The sequence below is a fragment of the Bombus impatiens genome, unplaced genomic scaffold, assembly GCF_000188095.3.
Source record: "Bombus impatiens unplaced genomic scaffold, BIMP_2.2 scf_0246, whole genome shotgun sequence".
Lineage (NCBI taxonomy): Eukaryota > Metazoa > Arthropoda > Insecta > Hymenoptera > Apidae > Bombus > Bombus impatiens.
This window is the reverse complement of record NT_176665.1, coordinates 72435-87590: the sequence shown is the minus strand read 5'-3', so window position 1 is coordinate 87590 and position 15156 is coordinate 72435. Positions and strand designations below refer to the sequence as shown.

The 15156-nt window shown below is 31.6% G+C and overlaps 1 protein-coding gene and 1 long non-coding RNA gene across 2 annotated transcripts in view; one reads left to right on the top strand and one right to left on the bottom strand.

The window, feature by feature from the left end:
- LOC105680582 (cell wall protein DAN4-like) overlaps nt 1–2006 on the bottom strand; it is a 4479-nt gene extending 2473 nt beyond the window's left edge. The window contains exon 1 of the mRNA XM_033320123.1: nt 387–2006. Coding sequence (XP_033176014.1) covers nt 387–1964 — 1578 coding nt within the window. The 5' untranslated portion in view covers nt 1965–2006. The remainder of the gene's footprint in view (nt 1–386) is intronic.
- Nucleotides 1–6506, top strand: part of LOC117151503 — an 11802-nt gene extending 5296 nt beyond the window's left edge. The window contains exons 2-3 of the long non-coding RNA XR_004461493.1: nt 644–647; nt 6495–6506. This is a non-coding gene — a long non-coding RNA (uncharacterized LOC117151503). The remainder of the gene's footprint in view (nt 1–643; nt 648–6494) is intronic.
- Nucleotides 6507–15156: the final 8650 nt, after the last annotated feature.

Below are 15156 nucleotides of genomic sequence, written 5' to 3'. Positions count from 1 at the left end.
AAATTTTTAAATTTTTAAATTTTCAAATTTTTAAATTTTTAAATTTCCAAATTTTTAAATTTTTATTCTATATTAGAATAGAATAACCCCCTTTCCGCTTGTACCACCAGTTACCAACCAGCCTGTATAATATTGAGTTGTTCCAAAAGTTTCTTTCGTTTCATAAGGAAATAATATATGCACATTTTCCGTTTTATATTATCTTACTGAATTATGAATAAAACGAAAGAAACTTTCGGAACAACCTAATATATTATTAAAAGAATTCTACGAGTGTTCAATGTGTACAGAAGAGTATACGAGGGTGTACAGAATGTAATAGAATAAATCGATTATCGAATATGCTAGGAATTTTTTCAGTGACTTAATACTTTCAGTTTACTTACAGCTGTGCAATCTCTCGATGGCGAAGCAAAATTAAACGCGCTTATTAAAGGCATTGATGATGAAGTAGACAATTGTTGACTATATGTAACAGGTTGCGATGTAGAAAATGAACTTGCAGTTGTACATTGCGGAAGTGCCGGATTAGATGCGTTAAATCTATTATCGGAGTAACCAATTGATGCTCGATTCTGAGTCGATACATCAGGTATGACATTCGCAGGAAAATTGAATGGAGGTATTACAACTGGTTCAGTAGGATTGTCGTTAAGTAAATATGTTTGATGTACATGTACAAGACGCCTTGACTCGCTGGTAGGCATTGTAGAAGTAGTACCACCAGATACCATTGGTGTCGCTGGTAATGTGACAAATGAAGTTGATACTGCAGTTGGCATCCCGAGTGTTGTATTGCATGTTGTTTCTTGTTGGTTTCTTATTGTTGGATCGTAAACTGTAAGTTTATTTTCTGGTACTGCAGAAGTGGAAGGTTTACATGAAATTTCGCGACACAATTCACATTGTTCATTAGATAAATTAAAAGTAGTTGGTGCCAAAATTGATGATCTGGGTGTTGTAGGATTATGCAAAGTTTGTAATGCAGTAGGTACTTGGAATGTTGAACTTGATAATGTTGTTCTTATTGGATTCCAATACAAAGCCGTAGATCTACTCTCTGCGTTATCAGACACTGACTCTTTACTTTCTGATGTTGGAGAAGTAAGAAATTGACTCGTACTTCTGTTACCAAATTCATATTGTGTATTAGATAGATTAAAAGTAGTTGGTGCCAAAATTGATGATCTGGGTGTTGTAGGATTATACAAAGTTTGTAATGCAGCAGGTACTTGGAATGTTGGACTTGATAATGTTGTTCTTATTGGATTCCAACAGAAAGGCGGACAGAAAGTACTCCCTGCGTTATCGCACAATGACCTTTTACTTTCTGATGTTGGAGAAGTAAGAAATTGACTCGTACTTCTGTTACCAAATGCATATTGTGTATTAGATAAATTAAAAGTTGTTGGTGTCAAAAATGATAATGCGGATGTTGCAGGATTATGCAAAGTTTGTGATGCAGTAGGTAATTTGAATGTTGGACTTGATAATGTTCTTATTGGATTCCAACACAAAGCCGTAGATCTACTCTCTGCGTTATCACACACTGACTCTTTACTTTCTGATGTTGGAGAAGTAAGAAATTGACTCGTACTTCTGTTACCAAATGCATATTGTGTATTAGATAGATTAAAAGTAGTTGGTGTTAAGATTGATGATTTGGGAATTGCAAGTTCAAGGTTATTCCATTCATTGATGCATTTTTGGCATGTACGTGAAACTGGGTTGACTGTTTGTACAGTTTTTGCATATTTATTATCTGGCAATGTTAGACCTTCAAAAGCATTGGAAAGGAATGAATTTGCAAAAGGAGGATTTGGTACTGTACTAGAAGTCGCAGTCGCTGGAAATTCTGGCGTTGAGTCTTTCTTCAGATTTTCTGAATCTTGCTTTACATCTATTGATAAAACTTTATTTTCAGCTATGTTTGCTTTATTTGTTTCATTTCCTCCTTCAAGCATGTCGCATTCAAAGTTATTTTCAGATAATGTAGCATCAGTCTCCTCTTGAACTGTAGAGAAAATGTTTTATTATATGTTTTAAAAATTTCTTTTATTGACCACATTTCATATTACATTTTGATTTCACATATTTTTATGATGTCTTTCTTTTTTAATTGTCGTCGTAATATTATACAAATTCGGAGATTTTAAATTGCACAATATAGTAGGTCACGTTAATATTCGGATAGTCTAAACCAGGATTACTTTTTAGAAATTGGACCAGAGGACTTGAGTTTCTTGGAAAAGATAAAAGAATTAGATCACCAAATGTCATTTGTCACGACATTTTTATCTAAACCTGTAATGACTATTACGATCTTCTAACAATACGTTTCGTAGACTTATGTCGGTTATATACATGCTAAAATTTTCATCAAAATCAATTGATGCAGAAACAAGCAGTAGGCATCGAAAGATGTAAGAATCTTTAGATTTGTTACAGTTATAGCTCGAAAACATGTTTCGTGAAAAATTGCAGTTTCCGCCATTTTTAATTTGTAGTTCATACAAACATTGAACGACGAACAATTCAGTGAGCACACAAAGAGTTAATTAATCAGAATAGAACATATTTCACGCTACATTAAGTACGACAATTAGAAGCAGTTCAGCGAGCATTTAAAGGATTAATCAATTAGAATATAACACAACTTACATATCCAGATTTAACACACAGTTAAACAGAATACGCAAATCTATAGTTATCAGCTATTTGGAGACAACACATAAGAATACACGAGTCAATATGAATGAGTTAATTCGAGACGAAACACAAGATAATCGAATAAATAGCCAAGTAAAACAGTTTGATAATGGAATCTTGGAGTAGATTCGTTGGTTCAATGTTACGCTATTTTCTTTTACTATTTATGAACAAGGGAATTGTCAAAAAGATTGCAAAATGTATTATAACAAAACAGATCGTATTTTTTACGGATTGGCAGTTGTGACGGATTTGTAAATTTGTTTATCAATTGCAGTGACATCATGATGAATTGTGGAGATACACTCCGGCATAATACAAGCTCAGAATCGCGTAATGATAGAGAAACTTTTCATTTTTTTTTTTTTATACGAGATTTTAAGATCGTCATTTTCTGAAAATGGAATTCTATCGTATGTTCTTTTATATTTTCTCTAATCGATACGTTTATTTATTCTTTATAGAAGAATATTAAGGATCTTGGCCTTAAAATGCCTTCGTACTTACGTAACTTATTTTGAGATAGCAGTGACACGAGCATTAAGAATGTGTTTTCACACACGGAAAATAATTTAGTCAAGTAGTAGGTAAAGCTGAATTTACACTGTCCACTTTGAAGGATCACTACGGTTGAAACGAGGATGAAAAGCCGAATTTATGCTCTTTCACTTTGGGGGAACGCGAATGGAAACAGCGTTTATCCGTCGTATTCGTCCAAAGTGAAACATAAATTCGCCTAAAGCAACGTTTTCCGATGAATTGTCCGCTGTGATGATCCACAGTGAGACAGTGTAAATTTGAATTTACTTGCAACTTGACTAAACTACCAGCCGTGTTTGACTGAACGTTTATACAAAGTATCTATCGATAACTGCTGCTTAAAACAACTGCAAAACGACTGACAAAGGAAAATAATGTATAAGCATCTTTTGTGTGCTTTATTGTTACCGTTCAACATTAAACATTTTTCATTATATCATAGCAATCCTCCAATGTTACTTCGAGAATATCGGTTATTTAATTATTTAGTTAGAACTAAAAGTTCCTAAAATAATTTCAATGTTTCCCTTACTTTGTTACAAACACGTAGCTGACAAAGTTAGCTTATTGCAATTACGATGCAATCACTGGAAAATAAAGACTGTCCGTATATGTATGTCGGAGGTGAGGGGACATCGGGGACTTCCTTTTGGAATTTTCGGAAGATCCCCAATACTTTGGTCTAAACTATTTATTATAGCTGTACTTAAATAATAGAACTTAGAAGTAGTTGTTGCGATACGATCTGATTATGTTTGCCCGAGATTTGCGACAGTGGGCTTGGGCTCGAGGTGACACAACTGGTCGCCCAACGTAGCCACGGTCACGAGATGAACGTTTTTACCTAACAGAGAAGTGCCAATATTGTGAGACACACGTTGTATTAACAATTAAACCCCGGGCAGGAGCAACGTCAGCTCTACGCGAGTCTGCCTAGCAACGGCAGCTGGAATTTTGTTGGTATCCCCGGCCAATATGCAATTGACAAATGCGATCGTATCAGTCTTTTATTCTTGCGATCACCTTGGAGAATGCACATCGTCTTTACGTGCAATATTAACCCGAGCGTCACAACAAGCGTTACTTTACGCTTCAAAATATATTCTACGTTTAACAAAGAGTTGCCCCGTTGACCGTGGATTCGTTATTGAACCTAAGAACATTGTCACTGACATCTCGAGTGTTTAATCACCACGGTCATTTGTCAAACTTTGTAAAAATCAATATTTATACCAGTAAATATAATCTCTGTTGTACAACAACGATGGCTAGTCCGAATGAAGATTCGTTACACGCCCATAAACCTAACGCTAACCCGACATGTATATGACAAAAATCGTGGAAATAGAATAACAACGGATCGGTGTTCGTTTTTTCTCGGATCACTGATCTATCTCGACCCACCATTAACTTATTACGAACGTTTTACAGATTAAAACCACTAAAAAGTTTTAGGCTTCTTACCTGATTTTAGTAAGCATGGTTACGCTCGAATAACAGTAATCCTGTTTTCAACTGTGCATTTTTGCATCTGGATGAATATATACCGGAGCAATCACTTGATATAAGTTTACAGTTTGACAAGGTACATTTTTGATAACACCGTACTTATTATCAGTATTATACTGCAGTAATTATGGATTAACGAGGCAGCCATTCTACATGGCAACATAAACAGAAAATGTAGAATAAGGTTTGTTCATACGATATTTCGTTAAAGTTGACTTGAACTTTACTTAAAAGCTTAAAACTTGAGTTAAAACCTTTGCCACATATATACTCGAACTTGTCTGATTCCGAATTATTTCGGTCCGATTTCTGATGTGGGAATGAACAATCGATAAAAGGTTGTTCTACATCCCGAAATAAATCAGGAATTTATGAAATAAAATTTTTCACGCGGCGCTTCGTTTCCAAGAAAATCGAGTCGAAAAATGTATCCAGTATAACTGAACTTGCCTGATTCTAAACTAGGCAGAAGTGAATCAATAAGAAGTTATTCTGTATTTCAAAATAAATCGAAAATGTAGAATAAAATTATTTCATAGAACGTAGCGTTTCTGGGAAAATGAAATTTGAAAATTTATCGAGTAGACGTGCAGTAAGTCGATTCTTAGTTCAACGCATTAAACTCTATTTTCTTAAAAATGAAACTTTACATAGAAGAATCTTGTTTTACATCTTTGACTCATTTTCGCAAGTAGAGTAGTCTCCTGTCGGTTGTTTGTTTTCTCTTGAAAATAAGATAAATGGAAGAATGTTATTCTTTACTGCATACTTTTTACTTATTTTCGGAGATAGCATACCTCGTACCAAATATCCATATCTGTCCTTCAAATTTAATTTTCCGTATAATATCTCGTATAATTTCGTATAATATCAAATTTAATATCTATATATATATTGAGGTTTTCACGTACGAAAAATTAAATTTATATATATTCTATACAATATTCTATACAGTAACATTCGAAAGCGTTTTGCAGTAATATCTTCAATTGTAGTAGCGTACACATTCTTCCACTTAATTTCAATTTCTATTATGCTTTGCGAAAAGGCAGTAGTTCCTACACTCGATAAGAACATAAAATATCACAAATTTCACATTTTCAACATTAGCTGATAATTTAACAGGTAAAACCAATTTTAACGAGCGTTCGATCTAATCTTCAGATCACGTGTTTTTCTATAAATGCATCGAACCACTTGAAACAATGGTGGAAAGTTTTTACGATAAAATACAAATGTACATAATTATAATTACCTACATCGTCTAACAATATAATCACGAGCTATCCATTGCAATACGAACCAAATACACTTAACTTTCAGATCGTAGAAGCTTGATAAAATGTTTTACCCAATATATAATTCCTTACATAATTTCGATATGAGATTAGATACGTCTTGTTTGAAACAAAAATAACAAATAAAAAGATTGATTACTCCAAATAAATATATTTGAAAATAACGCTTGAAAAAGAAGTATTACTGCTAGACTTGCATTTAATATCGTGCAAATAATATATACAATCTCGCCATTACTAGTTTTCTTACACGTTCTCCAGGAAGTAGGTATTTAAACTAAATGCTGCGAGAAAGAATGCTTGTCTCGTGAACGATTTAAGTTTCGAAATCTGTGTAAATTATCGCGTAGCATATAAAATGAGGTATGTGAGATATTCATAAACTGATTTCAGGGAATTTAACACAAGGTTATACGTTAATGCTTGAAAAGGGGAAAGTTTTACTTCGAGTTGTACACCACATTAACATTTAGTTACATTATTTCATTATATACTTCGTTATATACTTCGCAATATATATCGCTAGATATATTTTACTTACAACATTATTGCAATGATTTTATTCTTTATAATCATTATTGCTATCTATTCATAAGTATTGGGACATTCGTGTGAAATTTGATGATTAATATGCATAACCAAGTAATATACCAGAATATGTAACATAAAATATGAATTATCAAGGAATGGATTAGTCGACCGAGATTCTGTATTCACATAAAATTATGGTTTAAAATACACAGCAGAAATTTATTAGACCTGCAATAACATAAGTAAATTAGTATAATAATTATGCCTCTCACAGTCTTCTAGTCTAAATCTAATATGCAGATTGCAAACTCCTTAGTTTCGAAAAATCTGCACAAAATCTAAATCTGTACTGTAAAATCGTTTACAAGGTGCATGAAATGAAATAAGAAGAAATGCAGTGATAATATGCTTACTATATAATAATAACATAGTAAGTAGCAAAATAATTAACAATACAATAATTAACGACAAACATAACAAGTATAGGCAATGAAGAAGATAAATTAATTTCATTATAGAAAATTGGTGAGATTATTATTATAAAATTGAATATGAATTCTTTATTTGGAATAAGATAATAATGTTCGAATGTTTTAATAATTTCTTAATGATTCTTCAAGGACACTTAAATTTTCATAAATGTGCTAATACTTATGAACGGAAGCTTATGATAGTGTATCATAGTAGTATTGAGTTTCAAAATTGGATATTTTATTTCTACAAAGATATTTAATGATTTATAATACATATACGTATATTATACATATATTACATATATTTATTGCTGTATTATATTATAGTGTTAGTCCTTTAGTTTTAGTACATATAATTATGCACATGTGTATTTCATTATTATTTGTTGATGTAACTATTGATACGAACAATACTCAAGTATATGTTTGCAGTTGATGAATTAATTATTACAGAATCAATCACGTGGAAAAATATTCATGATCTTTATTATTGAAAAAGGAAATGACGAAAGTAGAATTAGATATTGAAGACTGTATATGCAGCGATAGCATGCCAATAGATTTTATTGAACCCTTTCAAATATTTATCAGTTCCATTTTAACCAATTAATTGTACTCATCTCGTTCCGCGAGCGAGAGATACGGTCTGAAAGCGATTTTAAAAAATAATATGTATTGATGAAGTTGCAGGAATCCGTGAACTTACGCTACTGTTTAAGAAGATAAGAATTTAATTGAACAATTAATATAATTTACGTAACAGAATCTGATCTGAACGCTCTAGTTACTATCGTACTAGTTTAACCGTTGCCTTCGTTTCCAATAACCGTTTTGCAGTTAATACGGCGTTGACTATAAATATGAAACTAACGGAAACAAGTCTGATAAGATAGATTTTATATATTGTAGAGACACTTTTATTGATGCAATAATTATCAAAATATCTTGAATAATTTTAGGTGACTTCACGTTGAATTCTTATAGTATGTTAATTACTTTTATAATTTCATTTGTAATTTATTAATTATTACAATTGTTTTATAATTCACATCATTTACTTATTAATAATATTTATAATAGTATTGTATTTATAATAATCTATACAAAAGTATTGAAAATATTAGTTAATTAAACTAATATTATTCATTTCTTACAAAATATCGTGCATTTATCATCTGCTTAAAGAGGCTTATACCTTTAAATCTGTCAGCTTATTCCTCTTATCTACTATTTCATATTAAAATACTTTTTTTTATCAAAGAGTGATATAAAAGTCGGAATATCAACAGAGTTCCACTTATATCTTCTCACGCGTAATTAATCTGTAATTAGATGTAACTTAGTACTATGATTGATCGCTACATAATAATTAGACTTATAAAAATAAGATTATATATAAAGAGAATAAAATTAGTGTAATTGATTCAAAATCGTAATTTTATTTTTATACTTCCATGTATAATTTATTAATTATTATAATAATTTTATAATTTCGAATCATTTATCAATCGATAAGTAATCGCTGTACACCTAGCTTGTAGTATTATTGTATTTTTATGTTAAATAATGTATTATCTTGCAATGTGATATGATTATGTATTATAATGTAGTCACTGTAACCGTGAGGTGGATGAGTCATTTTTTATTCGTAATAATTAAATTGTGGACGTTTATGCACACTAATTTTACAAAAAAACGTATGACACATACGCATATAAAATATGCAGAAAAAATATGCACAATATGTCAGCAATATGTTCAATGTAAGGTAATATATCGAATATTATTTACGATACAATGTTTAATAATCGATATTTAACAATACTTCTACAATTATTTTGGTATGTATAGTTTGTGCGATAATAAATTATCAGCTCTTTATGTCAGCTTATAAGATGACAGCTGGATGCTGTTGAAAATATTGATGACACAATAAAATGTTAAGAAAATTAAAAATATTGTACTGTAGTATAAATATTATATGTAAAAATAAATACATATTTTTTACTACACATAACGGTGAATTCAACCACTATATTCACTCAAGGTCATTCAAAATCAATCCAGGTCACAGAAAATTTGGTGGTGTTCGTGGTCGATTTTACGAAGCCCATGAGGATTTTCTGTTGCTCAGTGCATATTTTTGTAAGTAATTAACTTCAAAATATTTCAACAATTATTAATTTTAGATCTTATCGTGCGTAATACTTTTTAACATACAATTTGAGGTTTTATCCGAATTCGAGAAAAAGCGTTAGGCGTGCCATTTAAAGAACAAACTATAACCGTCATATCTCAACAATGTCTATGCAACTTTTGTTCGAAACATTTTTCGCACAAAATAATTTCCAAGTTATTTGAAGCCACCGTGTTACGATACTCACCCTATATGTATAATATTATATATACCTGCTTATAATATATTGTTATATTTATTAAGTACGTTATTACTATTATTATTATTGCATATATACGCGTGACAGATACGATCGTTAACAATAATCAAACGATTAATCACTTCAATTGATATCTTTAATTAAATTGATTTTAATTAAATTCTTCCCGATAAATCGAGTCTTTAACTTTCGTCTGCATTCCCTGACGAAGAAGCACGATCTTCTAAAGATTTCGAAAGGCTGTTTTCACGCGAACAGTTACTTTCATTCCTTTAAAGATTTAAGACACGATCTATTTTAATTAAGGTACGATAGGTTTCACCGTTGGATTTACTTTCGGCGACGGGCACGCGATCGCAAATTAATTTGTTCGTTGGTTAATAGCAATCGCGGAAGCGATCCACGTTGCGAAAACTATCCTCCCTCCGGATATTTTTACTAACGCGAATCACGTTCGCGGTTGCAATTCGTCGGATAAGGAATGCGCTAATTACACTTGGTAGAAAGTCACGGTTAATCGAGTATGTCTATGACAGAATTCGCTTCAAAACCTATTCGACGTTGTGTTCTCTTTGGGGACGAAAAGTAACAGTCATTTTGAAAATTATTACGAAGAAAGATTTTGAGAAAAAGTTCATTTTAATGGGAATGGAAGATACTGAACTGTACATCTTAAAGGGATTTTCTACAAATTAAATGGTTAAAAGCTATTCATTTTTAAATGCTTTAGTTACAAATATCTAACCATTATAAATGATTGCAATTTTCAATAACTATCATCGACGATGGAAACTGCTTTTGACTAAGAATAATCACTGGCATTATCGGCGATAAAAACATTTTTGGATTATTGGTAAGCAAATGGTTGGCAAAGCTGATATACATCTAAGAACAGTTTATTTGTTATACGGGGTAGTTAGTAACTGGTGGTATAAGCGGAAAGGGGGTGATTCTAAAAAAAGAAGTTGAAAATATAGAATAAAAATTTTTTTTTAATTTTTTATTTTTTTTTTAATTTTTCCATCGAGACAACAATCTGCAGTGAGATCCGTTATAACGAGACGCGATAAAGTGCACGCGTACCGAGCGAAAATTCAAAGTCGATTTCCTCGAAAACAAAGCTTCAAACGAAAAATTTTGATTCTACATTTTCGACCTCTTTTTTCGCGTAGTATCACCCCCTTTCCGCTTGAACTACCAGTTACCAACCACCCTGTATATATGCAAAATGGAGACGATAGTCGTAGTACAACCGGGAAGGGGCATTCATTCTACACGAAAAAACAAGTCGAAACTCTAGAATAACATTTTTTCATATGACGCTTCGTTTCTGGGAAAATCGAATTTGAAAATTTGTCAAGCATACCTTAATTTGCCTATATTGTTTCTATATTTTTGACTTATTTTCGAATGGAATTTAAATCGCTGTCGATTATTTACTCTTATCCGGAATTAACCAAATTTAGGTATAATTGTCAAATCTTCAAAGTCAATTTTCTCGAAAACGAAGCCGCAGATACGAAATTGCTTTCTTATTTTTTCACGTAGAATCACCCCTGGCCGGTTGTACTGCGATTACTGCCCCACCTCGTATAATAAAATTTCTCAATATAAAATAGGATTTATATTAACTTTTATTCTTACAGTAGATTCAAATTGTCATATCTATAATTTTTGATACAATCTGTATTTTTAATACAGTACAATACAATAAAATTTTTATCCAAATCTTGACTCCCTAAAGTCGTCGAAATCCCTAAATGTCAAGCTTTAACAAACAATCTGAAACTTGGTAAACTAGATACAACATTTCTCAACTCGTTACGTATCTACGATCTCGTGATCCCAGGAAGAACAGTTTCCAAGCTCCAACGTCCTGTCTCTCGTAGCGTGAGGCTACAACCCCAACTGGTTAACTCTGCAATCTAATCTTTCTGGGCTGATTTGATTCGCTTGCCGAGCGGATTTCAAATCGTATCCGCCGATCGACTTGGTGACCAGGCACGTTTTACTTTTGCGACACGATGACTGCGTTTATTCGCAGCAAACGTACTACGTGCAATGTAAAAGCTTCAGCACGATACGAGAACGAAGAGAGGCTGTCCCGTTGAAAATGTTTCTGCGGTCGAGGCACACGAACCGACTCTCGACCTCACTCGCTTCTTCTCTGCCCCGTCCATGCTAAAACCAACGACTAGATCGCCTTGGCCGAACAGCAAAACAGCCTGATCTCATCTTGTAAATATGAACGTTCCTCCTCTTGTTGCCTCTCGAGAACAAGCACCAAATGCCGAAGATTTTATGGAAATGGCACGGCTGTTATTCCTTAGAGGGGGAGCAACGATCGCATAGGCACTATCGGTTTCCATTATACGACTCGATTCTATATTGTCGATCGCCTATTTGAGGGGGTTGAACGATAGACGGAAGTATCAGAGGTGGAAGGTTGAAGCTTAGGGAAATGGAGATCGTAACTACAGGTCGGTTAGAGGTATTACACCGTAATGTTCCGTTGTAGCGTACTGTTGCTCGTAAGTATAGTTGATAAGCATTGTTGATAAGTATAGTTCATAAACATTGGCAATCTGTGATGATATCATTGATAGTTGATAATGTGTCTAGACGACTGAGACGATTTGCGATAACATTACTTAGATTTATTCCAAATGTACAAATTAATAATAAATTGATAATTAGAAGCTATAATTAGAAGCCTAGTATAGTGACTACAAAAGCTATTGGTACCGTTATTCTCCAATGAAGCAGTCTTTGTAATTTTTGTAACCATATGAAAGTACTATTGATATGAAAATGATATGAAATGTAGTATATTTGGATCTAATTAATTAGCATGTAAATGCCATAATAAATAGAATGGTATGCCAATAGTTTCTGTAGCCACGTGTGCCTTTTTATGCAATCACCAAACTATAATAATGAATTATCTATTAAAAAGCAGCAACATTGTATTTTCCTATCTAGCGTGTATAATTTGCTACCTAAATATCGCTGATTTTACTAATAACATCGGAAGTCAAATTACATCTGTCTGGAAGATCTCTCTTTATCTAATTTATAATCAAAAAATTAAGAACTTAAAAAATTTATAGCTGAAGACTTTGTCAATATCTCTGTAAAATTTTACGATTACAAACACCAGTTTTATCGTTGCGTATTAACTTCCAAAAATTAATTCAATTCGATCATAGTGTACTATTATATGAAACTAAAGTGATCATAAACGTAGTTATAATAATTTATTCTTAATTTTATAAAATATACATCAAAAGTAAACAAGGCTAATGCACACTTTGATCGATTTGTATGAACAAGACACAAATGTTACTAAAACACATGGTAGAATAGAAAGATCCAGGACGACTTTATTCTCTGTTACAGTCATCCTTGAGTATTATAACTGCCTGTTATGCCTGCAGCTATCAAATATTATGGAGGAGTTATGTTACCTAAGGAATCCATTGTTTTTAGCTCGCTTGGTGATAAAACTATATGTACAGTAAATATGATGGAAATGGATGTGATAAATTGCTAGATAGATTATTGTGATTAACTCAAGCAATAATATTTAATATTATTTAACACTTAGACGAATCATGTATTTAACTTCAATACGACATTGATACAGTTTTAAATGAATAATTATTCCACAACAAGATCATTAAAGATCATTAATTCATACGTTTTAGTAACACTCGTGCATTGTCAAAACAAGTCAATTAATGTATCCAAATACATACGAGCTGCAGTGTACGTTAAATCCTACGAAAACATTACAATTTAGTTTAGACACGAGTTAGATTATTTAATTTCAGAGTATTTCATTTTAATTGATATTCTACACTTTATACGATGTATGTTATTAATAATAACATGCGCGTATTTTGTTATATAGCATACTTTAATGTCAAGATCGCTTATCATATATATGTGAATTTTTAACAAATTAAAAACAATAGAGGAGATTTGAGATAGAGGAAAATAGAAATGAGGAACACGAATGGAATAAAATTTAGAATATAGATAAACAAATATTACGGATGTAGGTGCAATGAAACAAATGAGCCTATCTGTACAATAAACTAAAATTTAACTTTTAAAAAGACTTTTAACAAATTAGGATTTAACCTAGCCGTTTAAAAAGTTGTTCATCCTTATAAGAAGTAACCAATTTTTGTTCTCTTTCCATCAATGACGTATGTATTATGTGCAAATTCTGTCAAACATTCTTAAATACAAAGTGTAAGAATTGTCAATATTAGCAGGCAAATTCAAATTACTTTTTACCGCAATTTCATTGAAGCTTTAGAACAAAGTATTTAATTCTTTGATTCGATATAAATTGATATATTTTTAGACATTTATAATTTCTATCTATTTGACATTCATTAAATTACGTGTTACACAAACTGTTGCCGTTTAATATTTTACGACAGTGCTTAAAGAATTCATAGCTAGAAAATAAACTATGCATTAAAGGACTGTGTAAAATAGTACGTAGCAATTGAAACGCTGCACAGAGATGTTTCCAAGATTTCACCGGGAAATTATTTGGTCGTTGACCCAATAGAAGTGAAATAGAAATACGTGTGTGTCATTGAACCTCCATGAAAGAATTATGTCATGTCTTTCTATACAGAAATAAATTCGATGATATCCCGATAAATTTATAAAGATATATAACCCTTCGTCCCTTTTGAAAGATTTATAATTAAATATTTAAAGATTTATAATAAAATTTACGCCAAGGGTATTTTAATCATATACATGTCAAACAGAATAAATTAACGACGCAACTATAAATACGGTTTCTTCAAAGATTCGAATTATCATATTATGCAAATTTTATTTCTTCATATCATGTCGTTGTGAGAAATTTATATGTTTCGTGTAAATGGATGTTTTCATTTTGAAGTTGCATTAGTTAACGCTGAGGAAATTTTTATAAATCTTCTGACGAGAAGAGTAAACAGATAGACAAATTTGAAACCAGAATAATTATTTGTAGAAAGAAGAATGTGTTTTTCAGTTAAATATGTGAGCACATACGTCAGAAAATTTTGTCCAGACGTGAATACAACGTAGAACCAAAGAAAATGAATACTGCTAAAAAACTAATACGTAATCCTCTCAGATGTTAAACCGCTAGCGTAATTTATTTTTTCTCTTCACTACTTTTAATTTAGTTTTTACCCTGTCCGTCAAATTTTATAAGATACTAATCATTTTTCATTCTAAATTTTCACAAATTCAATTTCCACATGTACATAGTATTATAATATTTATACGTATCTAATATTCGCGTATTATCTTTGTATATTATAATAAATATTTTTACGTTATCCCTTATACATGTATACACCTGCCAAATACTATAAAAAATACTACACTTTGAATGCTTCAAATATTTGTATATCGTCTCTTCAATTTTTACGTCTTTAAAATTGTGCGTTATTGATTATGACATTATTTTTATTCCTGTCATGGAAATTGTTAACTTTAGAGTCATCATTCCTACGGATCTGAATACATTTGTATGTGTACATTATTTTCCTTATAGTCTTCCCATTATCATATTACAATAGACGGATTCATTGGTTATAAGTTAGACATATACATACATTTTGCCTGTTTATTCTTTCCAACTTCAAATCTTAGTGCACAAATTGCAGATTTGTATCT